The 20,991-nt window shown below is 36.4% G+C and overlaps 1 protein-coding gene and 1 long non-coding RNA gene across 2 annotated transcripts in view; one reads left to right on the forward strand and one right to left on the reverse strand.

The window, feature by feature from the left end:
• The window catches only part of CFAP36 (cilia and flagella associated protein 36), a 30,617-nt gene extending 11,505 nt beyond the window's left edge, over positions 1-19,112 (reverse strand). Inside the window, exons 1-4 of the mRNA XM_047745290.1 lie at positions 18,800-19,112; positions 15,911-15,975; positions 15,059-15,160; positions 2,930-3,044 (exon numbers count right to left, since the gene is read on the reverse strand). Coding sequence (XP_047601246.1) covers positions 2,930-3,044; positions 15,059-15,160; positions 15,911-15,975; positions 18,800-18,914 — 397 coding nt within the window. The 5' untranslated portion in view covers positions 18,915-19,112. The remainder of the gene's footprint in view (positions 1-2,929; positions 3,045-15,058; positions 15,161-15,910; positions 15,976-18,799) is intronic.
• Positions 19,113-19,253: 141 nt separating this feature from the next.
• Positions 19,254-20,991, forward strand: part of LOC125110014 (uncharacterized) — a 44,735-nt gene continuing 42,997 nt past the window's right edge. The window contains exon 1 of the long non-coding RNA XR_007130414.1: positions 19,254-19,343. This is a non-coding gene — a long non-coding RNA (uncharacterized LOC125110014). The remainder of the gene's footprint in view (positions 19,344-20,991) is intronic.

Here is a 20,991-nt window from a genome sequence, read left to right on the forward strand (position 1 = left end):
GGAATATAAAGATGAAGAAAACAACCTCTGCCCCCGGAGCTTCTATCCAGATATTGGGCCAATAACTATAAACCAGGGCAGTACCAACTTCAGCCCAATGCAAATTATAATTCATGGCAAGTAATTTTAAATTTGAATTTACTTTATTACCTACATCTTCCTAAGAAGCAGGCAGACTGGTAATCAGTGTTCTATTCATATCTTATTTATTAGTATATTCTCACAACATCAGCAGCGTGTGTCTTAATTTTTACCTTCCATTTCTTTATCCACAGATGACTATGGGATTTTTAATCTGCTCTGAATTAAAGTAGCTTTATTATTCTAATCCCCTTGACATTTAAATACTTTTTTTAATTAAACTTTTTATTTTAAGATACTTGCAGATTCACATGCGGGTTGTAAGAAATAATACAGAGAGAGGTTACACATGCACCTTTTATTCAGTTTTCCCCCAACGGTAACATCTTGCAAAAGACAGTGTGGCATCTACAGCCAAAGAACTGACTAAAAAAAACTGATCAATCTCAAGTGCATTTTTGTACTTTTTCCAGTCAAAAGATACACAATTAGTATGCTCTGGTAGTATTTCTGAGGAAAATTAAAAGAACTAAGAAAAGAATGATGCAATAGTATGCAGTGCTTCAAAACCATCAAAATAATGCTCTGATTTGCATTTCCCCAAATTTCTTTGATAAAATACAACAAAGAATCCTGAGAGCCTTTGAATTACTCTTACTCCCAAGACATTTTCAAATGGTCTGCAGTTCTGAGTACACTCAACATTGCTCTAAGGTACTAACTCCTTGATCTAACTTAAGCAACATTCTTAAATGCAAGTATTAAAAATGCTATGGCAGAAACAAAGTATTAGATTTTATTTAAAGGTAAGCCAACATTCCCACCCTGTGGTTTGATACTAGCACTCTTCTGCATCATTGCTTCATCCTCCCTTGCTAATAGAACCCAGATTTGTTTAATTAACAGGCAGCCAAGTACTGGGAGACTTAGTCCCACTCCACCACAGGAGAGTGACTCATGATAATGGTCTCATTTTCCATGCCAGAGGGTTTAAGAAAAGCATGTGACCCCAATCCTGACCAATAGGACCTGAGGGGGAAGTTTCTGGGGGTTTCCATGCAAATTTTGTCTTGCTATCAAAAAGAGATGTACAGGAAGAAATATATCCCCTTTCTTCATGAGACATCATTGAGTCTCATCCAATGCAGCTAGAGAACAATCAGGAGAGATCCTCAGAAGAAAAGAGTGTAAAGATGGAAAGTGTCAGCGTTCTTAATAATATCACGGGGTTACTAACTTAATCGACATGGACTGTCTTCCTTCTCCCCTTCCTCTGGACTTCTTATTCTGTGGGGATCGATTCTTACTGCTTAGGACATTTTCATTGAGGCTTTTTCTGCTCACGGCAGCGTGAAGTGATATCCAGCTGATATAAGCTATATATACTTCTTCCCTTTATATTAAAATCTAAATGAGTTTCCAGTTAAATTCCAAACTGAAAACATATGGAGTGCCAATATCAAGTTCACCAGATCTTTTATCAAAACTGATCCCCCCCAAAACAATTTTAGCTATAACATAATTATTCGCACCCTCTTAACCCATAGGTCAGAATAGGGCATAATTTCAGGAACATTGAGAGAAAAGGATTTTATAAAGCAAACCATGGTAGAAAGACAGACTGTTTCCCAGACTGACTTACACCAAAGCAACAGCACAGTGTCATCTATCGTTCAGGGTTAGGGTGATGTTATCTCCTACCCACAGACATCGGCTCTCACACCTGCTGTGAAAAGCATTCTAGAATTTTACAGGACACTTATGGTGGTGCTTAGGCTCTAAGAGATAGTCTCTACTCTCATGATACTAATGAGAGAAGAATCCACAAGGGCCCTGCTTGCCCTACAACAATAGAAGCTTCTTGCTGCATGTTCCAGACCCTTAAAAGCAAACAGTACAACTGAACTATAGCTCTCACATCTTCAAGAAGCAATTTTAAAACAGATCCTCCTGCCAAACCATTAAAGAGTATATAGGCATGGTCAAGAATATCAGTGCAGTCTATTGAGCAAAGGAACACACAGGTATTAAGGTCAGGTTACTACAGCCAGAAATCTGAAAGGTAGTAAGAATCTGGATTGAATCTGGATTGAAAAGGAGATAGTACAATAAGAAATACGGTTAGAAACACACGTGTCAAGTCAAGATGTCAAATGTAACTCGAATACACAAGACAGGAACAAAAGCAGGAAAATCTAAGGACAAACTGAAATTGGACAAGAGAGTCAGGGAAGAGAATAACTAAAGAGGGCTATGAGGGCTTTGAGTTCGGTTTTCCTTTCCCTGACAGTAGTGCAGTCATACCTGCCCATTGTCCTAGAACAGTTCTCAGTTTGGTCCCAGAACCAGCAGTATCACCTGGGAGCTTGTTAAAAATGCAAAGCACTCAGTCCCACCAGACCTACTGAGTCAGAAGAGGGAAACAACCATATGTGTTTCAACAGCCCTCCTACAACTCCAAAAGCTCACTAATGCTGGAGAGCCATTGTCTCCTAGAAAGGTCCTAAGTATCATAAGCCAGACAAAAAAGACTAGTTACCTTCTCTTCACAGTAACTAAAATCATGACCATTCAAAAATACTGAATTTCATAAACAAAATGGCTAGGAAGAAAAATCAAGCTCTCTGAGACCTAAAACATCATTAAATCAAATTCTGGTCTGCTTTCTTTGAGATGGCAAACACAAACTGATCAGGAAAGTTTACATTCTTGAATCTCTTCAGTCAGCAAACTTGAAATACATTTATACAAAGCAGCTACATTTAAGACCATAGTAGAATCAGAGTAGTCAAAACTGCAAAACAATAACAAAAATTTAGCACTTAGATATCTAAATTCAACATGTTACCATTTCTCTCTTGAATTATTCGAATGGCTTGCAGCTGCATTTCGATGTTTTTCTGGACCATCATTGCTTTAAAGATAGTAAAATCTTCTGCTGCCAACACAGGTTGCAAAATGGCCTATGGAAAAGAAATCTGGAAGTTAAATGAAGATTCAAGTTTTAAAACTATTTCCACACACTCAGATCATTTCTATGGCAAATCGTTTCTATTAATTCAAGAATGCTGTAGTAGTACTTATGGTCAGATGACTCAAGAGGAAAATTTTAAGATTCTAAAAGCCTTTAATGTAAGACTCTCCCATCCCCCAGACCTCCAAGAAGCTAAGGCTGACAACGGTAATATATTTTCCAAATGAGCCAGTGCTCATTCAGTAACTCTGAAAAATAACACAGAAATTAGGCTTAGTTTTTTAAGGTTCAGTATCTGGATTTGTTTTGCAGCCAAAATAACAATATCTATTTGGTTTTATTTCTATCACCTGAAATTTACTGTGAATAATAAATCCTAAGTACAAAATTATCCCTTAATCAATAAAAGTACCAAGTTGAATAAAAGTCAACGCAAAAAAAAAAAAAAAAAAAAAACAAAAAAAAACCGAGTCTGGAAAATAAGTGTAATGATATATTAATAATGTGAGAAGACAAATGTCCTATATGTACAAAGTTTCATGTAAGAAGTAAGTTAGAAATTATGTTGTGAAATCATTTTCTGGAAGAAACAACAAATGTGATAAATTAAGGAGAAAAGTAAAGGTGTCTTCTGTGGAGTACCTAAATTATACAGGGGGCTATTGCCACTTCCCAAGCTAATCAATAATAAGTAGAATAAGATTTGCAATGGATGAAAACCCAGGAGAAAACACTCAAATTTAATGCACCAGACTAAAATCTTATTTCAAGCTTTCCATGATATTAATGTAAATGCTAATGTAATGCTATTGTTCACCAGGCAGGCTGCAGCAATACGTCAACACATCAACCAAAGCTCCAACAAAAAGGAAGCAAAGAGGAAGGAGCAATCAGCTCCTTCAGCAATCAGCTCACCAGAAAACCGCAGTATATAGCAAAGCAAAGCAAAATGCAAGAGCAGCTCTCAGGGGGCTCCTGGGTGGCTCGGTCATTAAACGTCTGCCCTGGGCTCAGGCTGTGATCGTGGGGTCCTGGGATGGAGTCCCACATCGGACTGTCCTGCTTCTCCCCCTGCCTGTACTCGCTCTCACTCCCTCCCTGTCTCTCTAATTAATTAAAAAAAAAAAAACAAAACTTAAAAATGCATCTCTCTCTGTGACATGTATGAGGAGTCAGCTGTAGAAAAAGACAATGGAGAATTTCTTCCCCCTACAGTCACATGCACCGTTCAAAAGACCCACAGCAAGTAGGCTTGACTGTGACTGGCAGCCCAAAGCTCAGTATTGAAACCACTTGTGGACAGTCTCTGTGATAGATTAGTCATGTCTGCCAAGACAACTTGATGGGATTATGCCCCCAAATAACTTTGTTCTGGGGCTTCCTAGACTTCTTATTAGTAATATTAAGGACTTTATCCCCGTCAGTAATAAACTCTTGAAGGGCAGTCCTATTAATAGCAATGTATCAACTGGAGCTTCTAACAGCAAGTCAGAGTTAGAGTTACACACTTAATGTGTACCTTGAAGCATCTAAGAAATGCATATTCCTAAGTCGTGCCCTAAACATAATCAATCTAAATTTTTAGAGGATGGGTGCCCATGTATCTCCACAGATAATTCTTATAACATTAAAGCTCGAGAACCATTGACACATTGGAAGAAAATGAGCCCTTGATATCAAAAGCCATTTCCAACTTACCCATGTACCAGCTGCGTGACTCTGTGTGACTTTTTTTTTTTAAGATTTTATTTATTTGACAGGCAGAGATCACAAGTAGGCAAAGAGGCAGGCAGAGAGAGAGGAGGAAGCATTATCCCTGCTGAGCAGAGAGCCCTATGCGGGGCTCCCAGGACCCTGGGATCATGATCTGAGCCAAAGAGAGAGGCTTCCACCCACTGAGCCACCCAGGCACCCCTGGGCATGTCTTTTAGTTCTCTGAGCTTAAGTGTCTTCATCTGCAAATTGGTACTATAATAATAATAATAATAATACAGTGTTTTGTTGAATCTAAACCCCCAGATTAGTAAAATAAGGCTTTACTTCTTGCACCAACTAGAAAAGAAAAACCCCGCCAATTAAATTATAACATGTCATTTAGTGTAAAATACATTCTCATTTCAGAGGTATTACAATATGAAAAATTAGCATTTTAGCATGAAAGAAATACAATCATAACTTTCTGGCCAGGTGTTGGAATTAAATAAGATGAGAAGGCACTTTTTAAACTGAAAAGTACCTACAAAAGTAATTGTTCTAATCCTGTTGAGGCTGGTTAAGTATCCAAAATGGTGCACTAAACCTGACAACTTTACAGTAGTGGGATTCTTCCAGTTCAAGGAAATGGATAAGAGCTTCTGCTAAAGGCACTTAGAGGAACTAAATACAAGAGTTACTTCAAAAACTGGCAAGTACTTTAAAAACAACAACAGTCTTAAGTATCCATTAAATTAATTGAAATGTCAAACTACTTTGACAGAAGACTATGAGGTAAAGTAAATGTGATTGTATCTATGTTTGAGAAAAGCACCTTAACAAAAAAATGAACACTGAGTATTTAGGAATCTGACTTACACGAGGGTATAAGACATTCAAATATATTCACACTTAGCCTTAGGTTGCCCTATTATTATCTCCGCTTAAAGTTCATCATACCATAGTTTTGAAAGGTACAAGTGATTTCATGTACTTACAGTATTCCATTAATAGACATAACTACCAGGAGAAAAAGATGAATTCGTGATTACAGTTGGAGACTTCAATACCCTTTATTGGTAATGGGCAGATCCAGCAGGCAGAAAATCAGAAAAGACACAGCTGAACTGAACAACACCTTCAGTCAACTGGATCAAATTGACATTTCTCCAAAAACAGAAAAATACACATTTCTCTGGGGCACACATGAAAAATTCACCCAAATAAACTACATTCTAGGCCATAAAGAACATCTTGATAAATTTAAAAGAATAGGAATCATACAAAGTATCCTCTCAGACTGCAATGGAATTAAACTAGACATCAAGAGCAGAATGATAACTGGAAAAACCTAAAATAATTGGAGATTAAACAACACACCTCTAAATAATATGTGAGTAAAAGTACAGTCAATACTTAAATAACGCGGGGCTTAGGGGCACTGACCCTTATGCGGTCAAATAACTGCATATAATTCTTGACTGCCCCAGACTTAAACTACTAATAGCCTACTGATGGCCAGAAGTCTTACCAATTCATAAACAGCCCATTAACACATATTGCATATGTTATATGTATTATTATTGCATTCTTAACAATAAGCTACAGAAGAGAAAATGTTATTATGAAAATCATATGGAGGAATGCCTGGGTGGCTGAGTCAGTTAAGCGGCTGCCTTTGGCTCAGGTCATTATCCCAGGGTCCTGGAATCTAGTCCCACAACAGGCTTCTTGCTCAGCAGGGAGCCTGCTTCTCTCTCTCCCTCTGCCTTCCACTCTGCCTGCTTGTGTTCGCTCTCTCTCTGTGTCAAATAAATAAGTAAAATCTTTAAAAAAAAAAAAAAGAAAGAAAGAAAAGAAGATCATATGGAAACTAAAAGGCAACCTCCTGAATGGGAGCAGATATTTGCAAAGAACATATTCAATAAAGAGATAGTATCCAAAATATACAAAGAACTTACACAACACCAAAAAACAAATCATCCAATTAAAAATGGGCAGAAGACATGAACAGACATTTCTCCAAGGACATACGGAGTTGCCAAGAGATCCATGAAAAGATGCTCAATGTCATTCATCATCAGGGAAATGCAAATCAAAACCACAATGAGCTATCACCATATACCTGTCAGAATGGCTAAAATTAAAACACAAGAAACAACAAGTGTTGGCGAGGATGTAGAGACAAAGAAACACTCAGGCACAGATGGTGGGAATACAAACTAGTGTAGCCACTATGGAAAACAGTACGGAGTTTCCTCAAAAAATTAAAAATAGAAATATTATAGAACCCAGTAATCCCACTACTGGGTATTTACTCAAGGGAAAAAAAAAAAAAAACACTAATTCAAAAAGATCTAGGCATCACTATGTTCACTGCAGCATTATTTACAATAGCCAAATTATGGAAGCAGCCCAAGTACACACTGATAGATGAATAGATAAGGAAGAGGTGGTATACAGCTACAATGGAATATTATTCAGCCATAAATAAGAATGAAATCTTGACATTTGCAGCAACGTGGATGGATCTAGAGAATATAATGCTAAGTGAAATAAGCAAGTCAGCGAAAGTCAAATACCATCATCTCAGTCATATGTGAAATTCAAGAAACAAAACAAACAAAGGGAAAAAAGAGACAAACCAAAAAACAGACTCTTAACTACAGAGATTCAATTGATGGTTACCAGAGGGAGGTGGATGGGGGAGAATGAAATAGGTGAAGGGGATTAAGAGTACACTTACCATGATAAGCACTAAGTAATGTATAGAATAGTTGAATCACTATGTTGTACACCTGAAACTAATATAACACTTTATGTTAACTATACTGGAATTAAAATTTAAAAAAGAAAATCATAAGGAAGAGAAAATACATTTATAGTACTGTGCTGTATTTATTTTAAAAATAAATCTGTGTAGAAGTGGACCCACACAGTTCAAACCTGTGTTGTACAAAGGTCAACTGTAGTCTTAAGAGAAATTTCTTTTTTTTTAAGAGAAATTCCTAAAATATTCCTAACTGAATATACAACTTACTGAAATTTTCAGGGTACAGCTAAAGTAGTGTTCAGAGAAAATTTACAGCATTAAAAGCATATATTTAAAAAGAAGAAATATCTAACATCAATAATCTAAGCTTTCACTTCAGGAACTACAAAAAGAAGAATAAATTAGGGGTACCTAGGTGACTCAGTGGGTTAAAGCCTCTGCCATCGGCATGGGTCATGAACTCAGGGTCCTGGGATTGAGCCCCACATAGAGCTCTCTGCTCAGTAGGGAGCCTGCTTCCTCCTCTCTCTCTGCCTGCTTCTCTGCCTACTTGTGATCTCTGTCTGACAAATAAATAAATAAAATCTTAAAAAAAAAAAAGAAGAAATTAAATCCAAAGTAAACAGTAGAAATTAGAGAAGAAATCAATTAAATTTAAAGTAGAAAATCAACAAAACTAAAAGTTGATTCTTCAAAAATATCAATAAAACTGATAAACCTCTAGCTAGATTAACTATGAAAGAAAGAGAGAAAAAACATAAATTACTAATATCAGGAATGAAAGAGGGTATATTACTACAGATGCCAGAGACTTTAAAAGGATAATATAGAAATATTATTGACAACTCTATGTCCACAAACATCATAACCTAGACAAAATGGACCAATTCCTTGAAAAACACAATCTGCCAAGCTCACACAAGTAGAAATAGACAATCTGAATAAGGTAATAGATAGACAGGAATACTCTATCTCCATCTTTAAAGAGAAGGAACCAATAATTAATAACCTTCCAAAACAGAAAGCTCCAGGCCTAGCTGGGTCCCCTGGTAAATTCTACCAAATATTTAATGAAGAAATTATACAATTCTCCACAAAATAAAAAAGATAAAACTTTGAAGAAAAGTTTAGATTCGTATTATTTCTCAAAAGAATAATAATCACATATTTATTTGTAGAAGTTAAATAGCATAACCTACAGAACTGATGTAAAAGCCTTTCTATTGATTCAAATTATTAAGGAGAAAAAAAGTATGACTTTGAAATCCACTTTCCCTTCTACACATAACTTATTCAGTGTCCATGCTATTGTCCCACCAGCCCTCCCTGAATGATTCAGGTTAGGATTTACATGTATTTGAACATGCATATGAAAATTTGCCCTTAGATAAGAATCCTCAAAAAAAAAAAAAAATTACACCAATTCTTCACAATCTCTTCCTGAAAATAGAAGCAGAGAGAATACTCCCTAACTTATTTTATGTAGCCAACATTACACTGATACCAAAATCAGACAAAAATGCTACAAGAAAGAACAGTATTTCTCATGAACACAGATAGAAAAATACTCAACAAAATACTAGCAGATTGAATCCCAACAATGTATAAAAAGAATTATACACCATGACCAAGAGGGATTTATTCTAGTTATGCAAGTTGGTTCAACACCCAAAAATTAATTACTGTAATTCATTAATCACATGAAAAGTCTAAAAAAGAAAGATCACACTGTCATATTAATAGATGCAGAAGAGCATTTGACAAAATCCAACATTCATTCATGATAATATTTTCAGCAAATGAGGAATAGAGAGGAATTTCCTTAACCTGATAAAGAACATCTATAAAAAACTGACAACTAACATTACACTTAATGGTGAGAAAATAGATGCTTTCCCATTAAGATCAGAAACGAGTTCCCTCCCACCACTCCCATTCCCCATTATACTGAAGTCCTAGCTAATGCATTAAGAAAAGGAAATTAAGGGTACAAAGATTAGGAAGAAAGAAATAAAAAACAGTTTTTCTTCACAGATGATAGGACTGTGTGTAGATAATCCCAAAGAATCAGGTTTTTGGGGTTTTTTTAGATTTTTTTTATTTATTTGACAGACAGAGGTCACAAGTAGGCACAGAGAGGCAGGCTGAGAGAGAAAGGGGGAAGCAGGCTACCTGCTGAGCAGAGAGCCTGATGTGGGGCTCGATCCCAGGACCCTGAGATCATGACCTGAGTCGAAGGCAGAGGCTTTAACCCACTGAGCTACCCAGGAGCCCCCAAGGAATCAGTTTAAAGAAATTCCTGGAACTAGTAAGTAATTCTAGCAAGTCTGCAGAATATAAGGTTATTATACAAGTTTTCCTATATACCTGCAGTGAGTAATGGGAAAATGAAATACAAAACACAATACAATTTACATTAACTCCACAATAAAAGAAATACTCAGGAATAAATCTAACAAAATACACAGAAGATCTATATGCAGAAAACTAAAAAACTCTGATGAAAGATATCAAAGGGATTGTAAATAAATGGAGAGATATTCTCTGTTCATAGATAAAAAGATTCCACACTGTTAACATGTCAGTTCTTCCTAATTTGATCTGTGGATTTATGCAACCCAAACAGAATCCAGCAAATTATTTTGTAGCAGCTATTATGTTGTAGACAGCAACAAACTGAATTTAAAATTTATATGAAAAGTCCAAAGTCCCAGAAGAGCCACATAATATTGAAAAAGAACAAAGTCAAAGGACTAACACTACCTGATTTCAAGACTTACTATAAACTACAATAATCAAGACACTGTGGTATTGGTGAAAGAGTAGACAAATAAATTAATGGAACAGAAAGAGCCTGAAAATAGACCAACACAAACGTAGTCAACTGATCTTTGACAAAAAAAAAAAAAAAAAAAGGCAATCCAATGGAGAAAGGATAATCTTTCCAGCAAATGATGCTACAAGAACTGGAAATCTACATGCCAAAAAAAGAAAAAAAAACAAACAAAACTAAATATTGACTTTACACCTTTCACAAAAATTAACTCAAAATGGAACATAGACTTAAATGTAAAAAACAAAAACATAAAACTTCTAGAAGATAGCATAGAGAAAATCTAGATAACCCCGAGTTTGACAATGACTTCTGAAGATACAACAGCAAAAGTATAATCTATGAAAGAAAACTGATAAATCACTGACTTCATTAAAATAAAATAAAAAGGGGCACCTGGGTGGCTCAGTGGGTTAAAGCCTCTGCCTTGGGCTTGTGATCTCTGTCTGTCAAATGAATAAATAAAATCTTTTTAAAAAATTAAAAATTAAAAATTAAAATTAAAAATTAAAAAATTAAAAATTAAAAATCGGGGCCCCTGGGTGGCTCAGTGGGTTAAGCCTCTGCCTTCAGCTCAGGTCATGATCTCAGGGTCCTGGGATTGAGCCCTGCATCAGGCTCTCTGTTCAGCATGGAGCCTCCTTCTCCCCCCTCCTCTCTGCCTGCCTCTCTGCCTACTTGAGATCTCTGATTGTCAAATAAATAAATAAAATCTTTTTTTTAAATAAATAAATAAATAATTTTTTAAAAATAAATAAAATAAAACACTTCCACTCTGTGAAAGACACTGTTAGAGAAAGAAAAGACAAGCCACGGAGGAAAATTTTGTGAAATATTTGCAAAACACATACCTGATAAAGGAGACTTGCATCAAAAATTGTATACAAAGAACTCTTAAACTCAACTACTAGAAAACAACTCAATTTTAAAATGGGCAAAAGTAAACCATTATAAACCTAATTAGAATGCCTAAAATGCAAAAAACTGACTATACATAGTGCTGCTGAAGATGTGCAGCAACAGGAACTCCCATTCACTGCTGGTGAAAATTCAAAATGGTACAACTACTTTAGAAGAGACTTTGGAAATTTCTTACAAAGCTAAACTTAATCTTACTGTATGATCCAGCAATCTTGCTCCTAGGTCTTATTTGCCCAAATGAATTGAAAACTTTGTCCACATAAATATGAATATTTGTAGCAGCCTTTTCATAATTACCAAAGACTAGAAGACACCAAAATGTTCTTCAAAAGGTAGATTGATAAACTGCGGTATATCCATATAATGGAATGTTATTCAGCAATAAAAAGAAATGAACTATCAAACAACAAATAAAATGAAAGAACCTTAATTTCATACTGCTTAGCAAAAGAAGCCAGTCTGAAAAGGTATATGCTATATGATCCCAATTATATGATATTCTGAAAAAGGCAAACGAGAGAGCCTGTAAAACGCAGTGGTTGCCAGGAGCAAGGATGGAAAGCATAAACATGTAGGATACAGGGGATTTTTAAGACAGTAAAAGTATTAGGGTGCCTGGGTGGCTCAGTGGGTTAAAGCCTCTGCCTTGGGCTTGGGTCATGATCCCAGGGTCCTGGGATCCAGACCCGCATCGGGCTCTCTGCTGAGTGGGGAGCCTGTTTCCTCCTCTCTCTCTGTCTGCCTCTCTGCCTACTGGTGATCTCTGTCTGTCAAATGAATGGATAAAGTCTTTAAAAAAAAAAAAAAAAAAGACTACATTATTGCCGCAAAGTAGTAAATAAAATAGCTTTAAGCTGTTTTTCTGGTAATGGGGATAGCCTTGTGCTGATTTAAATCATGTTGCTATTCAGTATCCGATGCTAAGTGTTTGCTCCAGAAGAGAATACAGCTAACTAGTCCACATGGGGATTGAACCAATGACCCTGGCCTAATTAGCACACTGCTAATCAACCACCAAAATAGCTAGTATTAATTAGGAGGTGTTTCCATTTATAGACCACCTTATAAATGTCAGTTATTGTGCTAAATGCTTTATGATCATTATCTCTTAAATTTTGCAAAAACCTTTCAAATTAGATACTATCCAGATTTTACAGATGTGGAAACTGAGAATCAGAATGGATAAGAAAGGAAAACAGCACAACAAACTTACAGCTAGTAAATGAAAGATCTAGGACTCAAATCTAGGTCTGTCTGTATCAAAAGGCTTGCCTCCTTGTACATAGCAAGACCGTATTACCAATCAACTCCAAATAAATCAAAAGGTATTGCATTGCAGAACAAAAGAGAAAGATGTATTACTCTTGATCTGAAAACAGTATTTTAAAATTCTGAACATCTTCATTCAATTTAATGTTATCCAAATAATGGGGGCGCCTGGGAGGCTCAGTGAGTTAAGCCTCTGCCTTCGACTCAGGTCATGATCTCAGGGTCCTGAGATGGAGCCCCACATTGGGCTCTCTGCTCAGTGGGGGAGCCTGTTCCCCCACCACTGCCCGCCTCTCTGACTACTTGTGATCTCTCTCTCTGTCAAGTAAATAAAATCTTTAATAAAAAAAAATAAATTTATCTGAATAATGAAAACAAAAGGTGGATATGTCTGTTATTAGCATGAACATCTTTATTCACAAAGTAATTCAGGCTCATTCACAATGACTTAATTGAGAGGTTGACAAATATTCACCAAAGTAAAAAACATTCCTGAAAAACAAATATCAACATCATAAAAGAAACCTAAATAGTAGTTAATAATTTTCAAATTATTCCTGCCCACCTAAAAAGGAGAAGAAAATAAATCCTGTTATTACTCCTTAAACTAAGTTTATGGTACATAAAGAATAAAAGCTATTGGTGAACTTTTTTTTTTAAGATTTTTATTTATTTGACAGAGAACACAAGTAGGCAGAGAGAGGAAGGGAAGCAGGCTCCCCGCCGAGCAGAGAGCCCAACATGGGGCTCAATCCCAGGACCCTGGGATCATGACCTAAGCCGAAGGCAGAGGCTTTAACCCACTGAGCCACCCAGGCGCCCCAAAGCTATTGGTGAACTTTAAAACCACTTTTGCTTTATAGCATTATTAATGAATAAAACCAGATGCTTATTTACATTAGTTGTGGCATACCAATAATATTTAAACATTTTTTCAAAATGTCATGTTATATTAAAGATGTTCTATCTCTAGAATCAGAGATGATTGTGAAATAAGAAAACTTGTGTAATAGAGAAGTATAGTAGGAAGCACTGGATTAAATAGTAGTCAAAGCACCCTCTTCTAAGCCATGATAAAAAGTAATTTAAGTTAAGAAACATTTATTAAGGGGCGCCTGGGTGGCTCAGTGGGTTAAGCCTCTGCCTTCGGCTCAGGTCATGATCCCAGGGTCCTGGAATCAAGCCCCGCATCAGGCTCTCTGCTCTGCGGGGAGCCTGCTTCCTCCTCTCTCTCTGCCTGCCTCTCTGCCTACTTGTGATCTCTGTCTGTCAAATAATTATTTATATATATTTATATATATATAAATTATATATATAAATTTATATATAAATTATAAATATATATATATAAATTATATATATAAATATAAATAAATTATATATATATATTTATTTATATAAAATCTTAAAAAAAAAAAGAAACATTTATTAAGAACTACCTACTACTAACTAGGTTCACATCTATGAGATGAGACACTGGGAGTACAAAGATACTAAAAACATCTCAAAGGATTTATAATCTAGTAAGGCAAACAGACTTCTAAGAAACTATAATTTGGGGCAGAGTACCAAAAATGTGAAAATGTCCAGTGAGATAGAATGAGTGCTGGTCCACCCTAGCATACCAGAGATTGAGAAATTTGCCACAAGAAGTAACATTTTAGCAAGGCCCTCATGATAAGAAGGATTTATCTGGTAAGGAAAAAATACTGGGGTGGGCAGGTGAGGGCCAAACATTCCACGGTTAGGGAATAGCATGAGCAAATCCAGACGCATGGATGCTTACAAGATCAAGTGGCCTGGAATAACAATAGTACATAACATATCAGGGAACTAGAGCAGGAGGAGACTGAAAATCTAATTTAGGGTCACATCACAGACAATCCTATCATCTGGCTAAGGAATTACAGTTTATTTAGAGAAGATGGAAAGCTAAAGCAACTTGTTGAGAAGGCTATTTGAGTAGTAGTAACATATCCCTATCCTGAACTTTTTTTTTTTAATAAATAAATAAATAAAACAGTAATATATAAATAAAACAATAGAACAGTGTATATAAATAAAAACTGTGATCTATCATAGTTCTGCAATTGAAAAGTTCCTTTTTAACTGCATTAACTGCATTAGTTCATTAATATCTCAAATTATTATTATTATTATTTTTTTAAGAGACAGAGAGAGAGGGGAGAGGAAGGGGCAAAGGGAGCAGGAGAAAGAATTCCAAGCAGGGTTCAGGTCCAGCAGGGAGCCCCACACAGGGCTTGATCCCATGACCCTGAGATCATGACAAAAGCAATCAAGAATGGAACGCTTAACCAACTGACCTACCCAGGAGCCCCACAAATTATCATTTCTTAAGGTAATTATAAAAAAGAACCCATATGTGATGAATTAGCTTTTTACTCATAAAATGTCTAAAATAGTATCCTTCGACAAACAAATATAGCAAATTTAAGTGAAATGCTGGGCATTTTTATTAAAACTATATGTTAGCAGAATGACACAAAAGCAGAACCTGTGATGTACGGGTCTTTGCAAGAGGAGAAGTGCATGCTTCTTGAAATTGATCTTCATTAATTCCAATTTCTTTGAGGTAACTTTCTAACAGCTTTTCAACCTAAAAAGAGAAAGTGTAACTTTTCCAATTTACGTAGAAAAATTCCAAATGACAGTTTTCATGTTAAGTGTTGAGTTTAAAAAGGATAATCAAATGTTTGCTTGCAATTATTAATCTACATAAAATTATACTATATGGCAATGACAATGTCTTTTACCAAAATACCCACAAACAATGGAAAGTTAAAATTTTTGCAGAGAATCAAATGAAATTTTACTTCCTCTACTTGAAATTAATGGTCAGGGTCATGACAGTCAATGGGGTACAACTCTTCTGCTACTCAGAGGCATTTTTAAAAATCACAAGACAACCATGGCAAATTAATAACTAACACTTCTCTAGATGCATCAGCAGAAGATTAAGAATAAAATTTAAAGATTAGATGCAAGATCCCTTCAAATAGTTGTCCTAAATTCATTTCTTAGATTCTAGAGTAGAAGAGATAAGAAGTCAAAAGGATGAAATGCTCAGAGAAGCCTTAGGGCCTGATGGAACTAGTAGTACTATTAGGGTAGATTGGATTTTTTATTCTTTTTTTTTTTTTTTAAAGGAGGCTCTATTTCCAATATGGGGCTTGAACTCACAATCCCAAGGTTAAGAGTCACATGCTCTATAGCAGAGCCAGCCAGGTATACCAAGAATGGATTTTTTTAATTAAGGAATTTTAAAATGGAAAAAGTCCGTGTTTTTAATTTAGAAAAGCTAAAATTATTTTAATTACCTTTAATAATCAATGGAAAAAATACTCACTAGTTCTTTGTATTCCTGATGAATCTCTGTATATGTCAATTTGCTTTCTTCTTCATCATCAAAAACTAAATTTAAAAGAAAAATATTACTGTATAGTGTGCAAAAACAAATCATTTCATTAATGCAAATATAAAAGTGCACTCCTTACATCTTACAATAGAATTCTCATTCTTATAACCTAGCTCTTCAGCTTTGAATTCTTGAATTAAAAAAACTCTATGTGCATATATATACACGATATATTCATATATGTATATTTGTAATAATGTTATATGTATAGCATATAACAGTGTTAACTGTAAACAAGTTTCATGTTTGTTTATAGTTTCATATGTAAGATCTATTTCATATGTAAGACAAACACTAATTTGCTACTTTCAATAATAAAAGGCAATAATTTATAAACTTTTAATGTAATATTATTAATAGTTTTTAAATATTAATTCCTTTTACAACAGGCTCTGGATTATGTTATCATAATTTGCTGATATAAATTTTACTGTAAGTGACTAGGCCATTTTTGCTCTATATAAATCAGTAATGAAATTAAAATAAATAAAACCAAAACAAATGTTTACTCAATGATCATATGTATGAAACAATGTGGATTAGAAAGATACATATTCCATCAAGAAATGACAATTAATTAGGGAAACAGGCCAAATTCATGAATTGTTAACAATAAACTTCTTAAAATTCCCCCTAAATGATCCAAAATGCAAAACTAACTCCTTTAATTTTCTACTTAAAGCTCTTCAATGACTGTTCTTTGACTAAATAATAAATGCAAAATCCTTAGAAGGCCAGTTTCATCTCCTGTCATCCAAAACCCAAACTTTGCACTCTTAACATACATCAGTACTTGGAATATCACCATACATAACACACACCGTGCTTCAAACTCCTGTACATTTGCTCAGGTGTTCCTAGAGTTTTCTGTCTTTACCCAGTCCTCTTCTCCCAACTATTCTTCAAGACATTGCAAATGGCACATTCTCTAAGACCTGCCACCCACTTTCAACTCCTGGGCTGGTTAGATCCCTTCCTCTGAACTCAAAATAGAGCCACATGCCCTCCTTTATTATAACACCTGCCAATTCAGATTTAAATTCCATTTACCTGCCTGTCTTCCACACTAAATCATAAACTTCTCAGCCACAAGGATTTTGTTTCATTCATATTTCTATCCCCAGCTTCTGGCCCACATACACTCCATAAATGCTTATTGAAATAAATGCTGATATCACAGGTTGTACAAAACTAATCTTTAAAGACTAGCACACTAACAACCTAAAGTCACTTTAGTATTAACACTTATTTCAAGTGACAATGGGATGTTACTTCCACCTCTACTGGCATCTGCTCTGTGTAACACTGGGCATACACACAATACAGCAGTAATTTAAACTGTTTCTAGTTAGTTCTAAAATCAAATTACTACATTACATGTATATAAAGTTGAGGATTACTGCTTCCCTGTGAAATTACACAGTCAGATGTATTACTACTGAGATGCAACCACTTTTGACATTTGGGGATAAAAAGAGCACTGCTTTAATTTTTTTTTTTTTTTTTCATTTTAGCATTTAGTGTCAGAGGGGTAAATAGAATGAAAGAGTGACATAATTCTTTTTTTCTCCCAAAGGAGGTCAGAATTCCACATGCTTCATCCGTCTCAGAATTTTAAATTCTTAAAAAGATCACAAATAAAAATTATTTTAAACGTCTTTAGAAATTACACATAAAAACAATACTTAAATACTATCTGGATTTTTATTATGGCATAATTTTGATTATGGTAACGAAAAGATTCAGTGGTCAAACTAAAGTCTATCTTTACCAAATTCATGGACCCTTAGGGTTGAAAGGACTCTCAAAAGCTCATCCAGGAAAAAAAAAAAAAAAAAAAAAACTCATCCAGGATAACCAACCATTTGATGGTTATCTCCATTGTTGCTGTCAAACCCATTTAAACACTGCTACCCTCTGGGGAACTCATTATCTTCTGAGATAGGCTAACTTAACTGGGATACATTCTGCTATGGCACACTTCCTTCCATAGAAATTTGTCTGTGGCTTGTACGCATTAACCCTAGCTCTATGCCACTGAAGCTTACAAGTCTAAACCCTCCAACATAAGGCAGATGTTCAAATGATTGATGGATATTACTACCCTACAAGTCCTGCCTGCTAAACACCCATGGTATCAGTTGGGCATTCATTCATATGGCATGGTTTCTAGCTCCTTTTCCATACCTGGGCTCCAGTTTGTCTCGGAGAACTGAACGCAGAATCTAAGCGTGAATGATCAGGACCCGGAGGTCCTTTGCCCTCACAGGGAATATTAGACCACCTTTACATACCTTATATATAAGGTTGTTACAAGATACCTCCCCCCGCTCCCCATTTTTGGTATATCCGAGAGTCCGAGATCTCAGTAAGGGCAAACATGCCACTGGGTCGCCAGCTCTGGGCCTGCTGGAGTAACAGCGTGTGCTCCCTTTGCGGTTAACTGTTAGATCAGGAAGGAACACTAGGCAAACTCCTATCTCTCCTCCCCAGTCTCTGCGGAAATTGTTGAAGCCCACCCAAACAGGGCACCTGCCCAAGGAAGAAACGTGCAGGATAAGGTGAGAGACACAACATAGGATTGAAATCTAATGATTTTCGGATGTGTGCTTGGGCCCAAAGAAGGGGGAGTCCCTGTCTTCAGTTCCATTAAGGAAGACACTGACGCAGTAACAGCAATACCTCCAACAAACCAGCTCTGAACCTGGCGGACAGGGGTAAGACCTGAGAGATAAGAGATGGTTCGTGGTGACCACCTTCTGCCGATCGCTGGCGAGAGAGAGGAGAGAAAGAATGGTCGGTTCGGGATCTGGTTTTTACCTTCACATTTCTGCTCCACAAAGTCCAAGATGGGGATGGACCAGTCCGGGCCTCGCAGGAACCCAGCGATGCTCTCCACCACCCATTCCACCTCATCCTCTTCTTCCGCAGCCATCCCGCTCCGCGGGGCGCCGCGGAACCCTAGGCCAGACCCCCCAGAGCCTGCGTAAGGCCCTTGGGCCGTAGGGGGCCGAGAAAGAATGGGAGAAGAAAGAGTGGTCCCCGCAGTCGCCCTGGTACCGGGACGAAACCTACAAACCAGTAACGTAAAATGGTCGCTATGGCAACACGCGCAGCCGCCCAGGACAGCCTCCCGGAAGTGAAGCCTGCTTGGCTGGAGCCTGCGATCTCAGAGAGGCGCATTTGAAGAACGTTTCCGATTGGCTGGAAAAGGACCGTACCTAATCAAAAGATAGCCTTCCGCCCATTGGCCCGGAGTTGCTAGGGCTGAGAGCAAAAGTGTAGCCATTGGCTGGAGGCCCTAGCAGGACTCGACGTTTCTTCTTCCGAGCAGTGCGTGCGAGCCAGGAAATGGCGCAGTGAGGTACGCGAGATGACGGGTCTTACTTCTGTAAGGGCTTCAAGAGCTTTGGTTCGTCGTTGTATACCCTCTACTTCAGTGCCAACCATCTTCAAACCCACTGGCCCAATAACTTTTGCAATGAAAGGGTTGTTTGAAAATACAAAGCCGAGCTTTGCTGATCGGGTCTCTCTTTCTATCTCATAGTTCCAGGCGGGTCTTTAACCTTTCATGGGTAGATAGAAAAAACTAGAATTAGGAGATTTTCAAGGGCAAAATCGAATTCAGTGTTCATTTAAGTAAATGTTTACATTTTATGTAACCCAAATCTTACGTCAGACAGCACTAACTCAAATTTTTAAATTAGGGTCCACTGTGGAGTGGGTCTTCAGAGGTCATTGCCAAGGTATTCGGTGTCCCCAAATCTCTTTCAACAGCCTTGTATGTTGTTACAGTAAGTTTTCAAGATCCAATTAACTGTATCAATTTATGAATGAGGCAGCATCCCATCTGGCAAGTAGAGGAGAGCCCCAAAGGGCCAGGAAAGGAAAGGTTTTTAAAGACTTTTTAAAGGTGTGAGAAAAAGGAAATTGTTAGCAAAGAATCCATTGTTTGAGGCAAGGTCACCCTCCTGAGGGGGACGAAAAGGGTGTATCAGTAAGTTTCCTAATGCTGACCGAGAAAATCCCATGTTGACTGGTTAGAGGTTACATTTCTAGGCCAAAATGACAGGTTGGGTTTTTTTAAGTCTTGGTTTACTGGTTCCGGGCCTTAACCTAAGTGACACCATTTTAGGCCTGTGGTTTTCTTTTTAGCAATATATTTATATAAAAGAGATAATATTATATGTGTAGTCACAGAACTTTCACTATGAGGTCAACTTTTCGTGTGAAAATTTAGAGCTCCTTTTTTGCAACTGCATAGTATTCTATAAACTACCATTTAGTCTATTTTTACTTTGTGTATATATATATACACACACCCAGAATACCTTAGTGATTGCAGAAATGTGATGCTTAATGTGCAGTCTTTTTCTCCCTTTGTGATGTGGGTGTACTCTACCATTTTTTCCTTACAAACTGCTGAAATAAACATCTTTGTGTCACTAAGAGCTGTTGATTTTATGGACTATTCTAGGGGGTAGATTACTGCAGAATTCCTAAATGAAAGTATAGATGTCTTGATTTATTTGACTAATCTTCAACTGCTAGATTAAATTACTTCAATTTTTAAAACTCAAAGAGTTCTGCAATGAACATACTTCACATATATTTTTGAACCCAAGTCTCATTATTTCCTTTGAATAAATTCCCAAATGGAAAATTACTGAATTTATTTAAAAAATCTTTTTGAAAAATGTCTTTGCCAATCTACTAGGTTAAAAATAAAACATAGTTTTAGTTTCCTTTTTAAATTTGAAGTGGAGCATTATTTGACATGGATTAACCTTTGTGTTTGTTCCTGGGTTAGCTTTCTATATATTTTGACCATTTTTTTATTGGGATGTTCTTTTTTTTATTGATATATAAGAGCTTTTTATACATTATTATAAGAATTTTAACCCTTTGACACATGTTGCAGTGACATGCTTGTCATTTGTCGTTTGATTTAGTTCATCATGCCTTTTATTATATGGAGGTTTTGTATTATCCATGTAGACTTTAAATGGGAG

This window comes from Lutra lutra, chromosome 9, assembly GCF_902655055.1.
Source record: "Lutra lutra chromosome 9, mLutLut1.2, whole genome shotgun sequence".
Classification (NCBI taxonomy): Eukaryota; Metazoa; Chordata; class Mammalia; order Carnivora; family Mustelidae; genus Lutra; species Lutra lutra.